We start from the raw sequence: 2541 nt of genomic DNA, 5'->3' as shown, positions 1-2541 counted from the left end.
GAATTACATAGTAATCTATAAAATTATAAGATACCAATACTTTTATGGTATATTTAGTTAAAAAGTTGTTACATATCTTTTTAATTAAGATCAATTCTTTTAAAAATTTCAAAAATTTAAAAAATAATTTATAAATAATTAATAAAGTACAAAGTACTGATATTCTTATAGAATATAACATTCAATAAGTCTAGAGTAAAATACCTTAACAACAAAAATATTGCATGAAGAAACCTCTTCTAGATATTTTTTGTGCACACAGTCAAGATATAAAACATCAGAGTAGCCTTTGGCCTTTGCTACTGATTGTGCCTTCAGAACCTACAAAGACAATTTTTTTTGTGGGAATGGGATTGAGAGAAGGATCAGAATTTTCTTTTTCAAAGAAGACATAAGCTAAAGTATGTCAATGAAAAAAAATGAAAATTAAGATAAAATATTAAACAGACAACTCAAGACAATGTTGTAGAACAAAAATGAGAATTAAGAAATAATCAAACAGAAAACTCAAGCTTTTGTAAAAAGTAGAAATACTTTAAAAGATTAGCCCATTACCTCCCACAGACTCGTACTATTTCTGTTCTGTCCTTAAGATTTGTAGAAAATATTAATATCCAATCACGTAACTTTTTCAAGTTTTTTGATAAAAGAGGGGGAAAACTTTTTTATTTATTGCACCCTAATGCTTAAAAACTTTTGATTTTCATAAAAATTCTTCTACCATTACTTACAAACACAAAGTAATTTTTCACTTCTACCTTTTTTTTCATTTCTGTATCAATGATTCTACTTCTGAATTTACATCTTACAGAAATACGTGGTCCAAAGACACAAGAAAATAATGTATTCACCTAAATACCAATTTAATAAGTACAAAAAATCTATATGCCAAAATAATGAAAGTTATCTTTGTACTCGCAAGCAGTTAACTTGATGCGAATAGAAGACAATATCTGCAATCAACTGCCAAGACCAAACAAGAAGAAAAGAGATCAGGCTTACTGCAGCATAGTTTCCGATAGTCTTCACACTTCCAGTGCCACCAGGAGTTGCACGATGTAATTCATTCTCAATAATCAAATTGATTGGGGCCAAACCTTCCTGTGATAAATTAATATTTCATAAATTTTTAAGCACAACTTATAAGTATGTTCAAAATTACAACAAAAGATACAAACAGAGATGATTATAGTTGTCCATATTGAATTAATAACAACCATTGTGATACCATCGGATCATAACACCGCAAGAATGAGGGTGACATTATGGTGGACCGTTTGAAGATTACTACAATGTTTCGTCATCTTTACAAACTACAAATCCAAACCTCTTCAATCACCTCACAAAAAAAGCACATAAATTTCTACTTATCCAGCAGTACTAAACACTAACCATTTTTGTGTCTAACTCTTCCAAAAGAAGAATATGGAATATTTTAAAGATGGATTACCTTAAAGTAGTTTCCAACAGGTGAAACGTATATAAGAAATGTGTACTCTGGAGCGGGTGCAAGACCAAGAACAGGTCCACTTCCCATTAGCAATGGCCTAATATACAATGAGCCTTTACCCGTAGGGGGAACCTGAAATTAAAGCCAAATTAGATTTCACCTCAAAAGCATGACACATGTGTAATGGTAGATGGGAATAAGAGAGTACCCAACGTTTGTTTGCCAAAACAGTGTCTTTAACAGATTCAACGAACTGGTCAACAGTAGGAGAAGGCATACACATGCGCTCCGCACCCATCTGCAACCTAAGAGCATTTTCTTCTGGACGGAAGAGAAGAATGTTGCCATCTTCCTTGCGGTATGCCTTCAAACCCTCAAATAAACCCTGGCCATAGTTGAGAACACCAGCGGAGGGGTTCAATTCGATATTGCCAAAGCGTTTGAGTTCACCTTTAGAGAAGGTTCCGCCGTGTGGACATTTCATGATGTACATGTAATCAGTAGGTTGAAGACCGAATCCGAGGTTGTCCCATTCTATGTCTGCTAATTCAACGGTTTGACTGTACGACGCATTTGAAAGAGAAGGAGTAGGCGTGAGAGGGAGAGGAGAAGGGTAGTGCAGCACATGGTTGTGGGAAGGGGGAAGAAACTGCTTTTGGAACTGAAAAATTGGTCAAAAAATGAGATTGGAAGTGAGAAAGAAAATAATGAATTGAGATAGATGGAGAGAGCGAGATACCTTGAGAGACGGAGGAGAAGAGTGGTGGAGGGAGGGGCAGATCGGAAAACTGAGTCGAAAGCTTGCCAGGACGGCGCTGGTCTCCATTTCTCTAAGCCAGAAAGAAGAGGAGGAGGACGTGGAGGCTGCAGCGCATGTGGGCTACGCTTTGGTATATACTACACAAAAGAAAGGTGCCCTCATTATTTTATTGTTTTGTAATATTAGATACATTAATGTTAGGGATCAGCATATTTAATAATTTATAATTATCAATTAATTATTATTAATATTTTTAATGGTATGAAATTATATTTAATAATATAAAATTATATATATATTTTTAATAATTAAATATTAACTAGATTTTAAT

General features: G+C 33.9%; 1 protein-coding gene across 3 annotated transcripts in view; it reads right to left on the bottom strand.

The window, feature by feature from the left end:
- LOC107642674 (branched-chain amino acid aminotransferase 2, chloroplastic) overlaps window positions 1-2347 on the bottom strand; it is a 3939-nt gene extending 1592 nt beyond the window's left edge. For 2 of the 3 annotated variants that reach the window (XM_021122907.1, XM_016346096.2), the window contains exons 1-5: window positions 2190-2347; window positions 1659-2111; window positions 1451-1582; window positions 1003-1101; window positions 205-321 (exon numbers count right to left, since the gene is read on the bottom strand). In XM_021122907.1, coding sequence (XP_020978566.1) covers window positions 205-321; window positions 1003-1101; window positions 1451-1582; window positions 1659-2111; window positions 2190-2276 — 888 coding nt within the window. In that variant the 5' untranslated portion in view covers window positions 2277-2347. The remainder of the gene's footprint in view (window positions 1-204; window positions 322-1002; window positions 1102-1450; window positions 1583-1658; window positions 2112-2189) is intronic. The other variant, XM_021122908.1, reaches the window with a different exon arrangement.

This window comes from Arachis ipaensis, chromosome B05 (genome assembly GCF_000816755.2).
Source record: "Arachis ipaensis cultivar K30076 chromosome B05, Araip1.1, whole genome shotgun sequence".
Lineage (NCBI taxonomy): Eukaryota > Viridiplantae > Streptophyta > Magnoliopsida > Fabales > Fabaceae > Arachis > Arachis ipaensis.
Note: the sequence above shows the minus strand (reverse complement) of the source record. Positions and strands in the feature narration are given on the sequence as shown.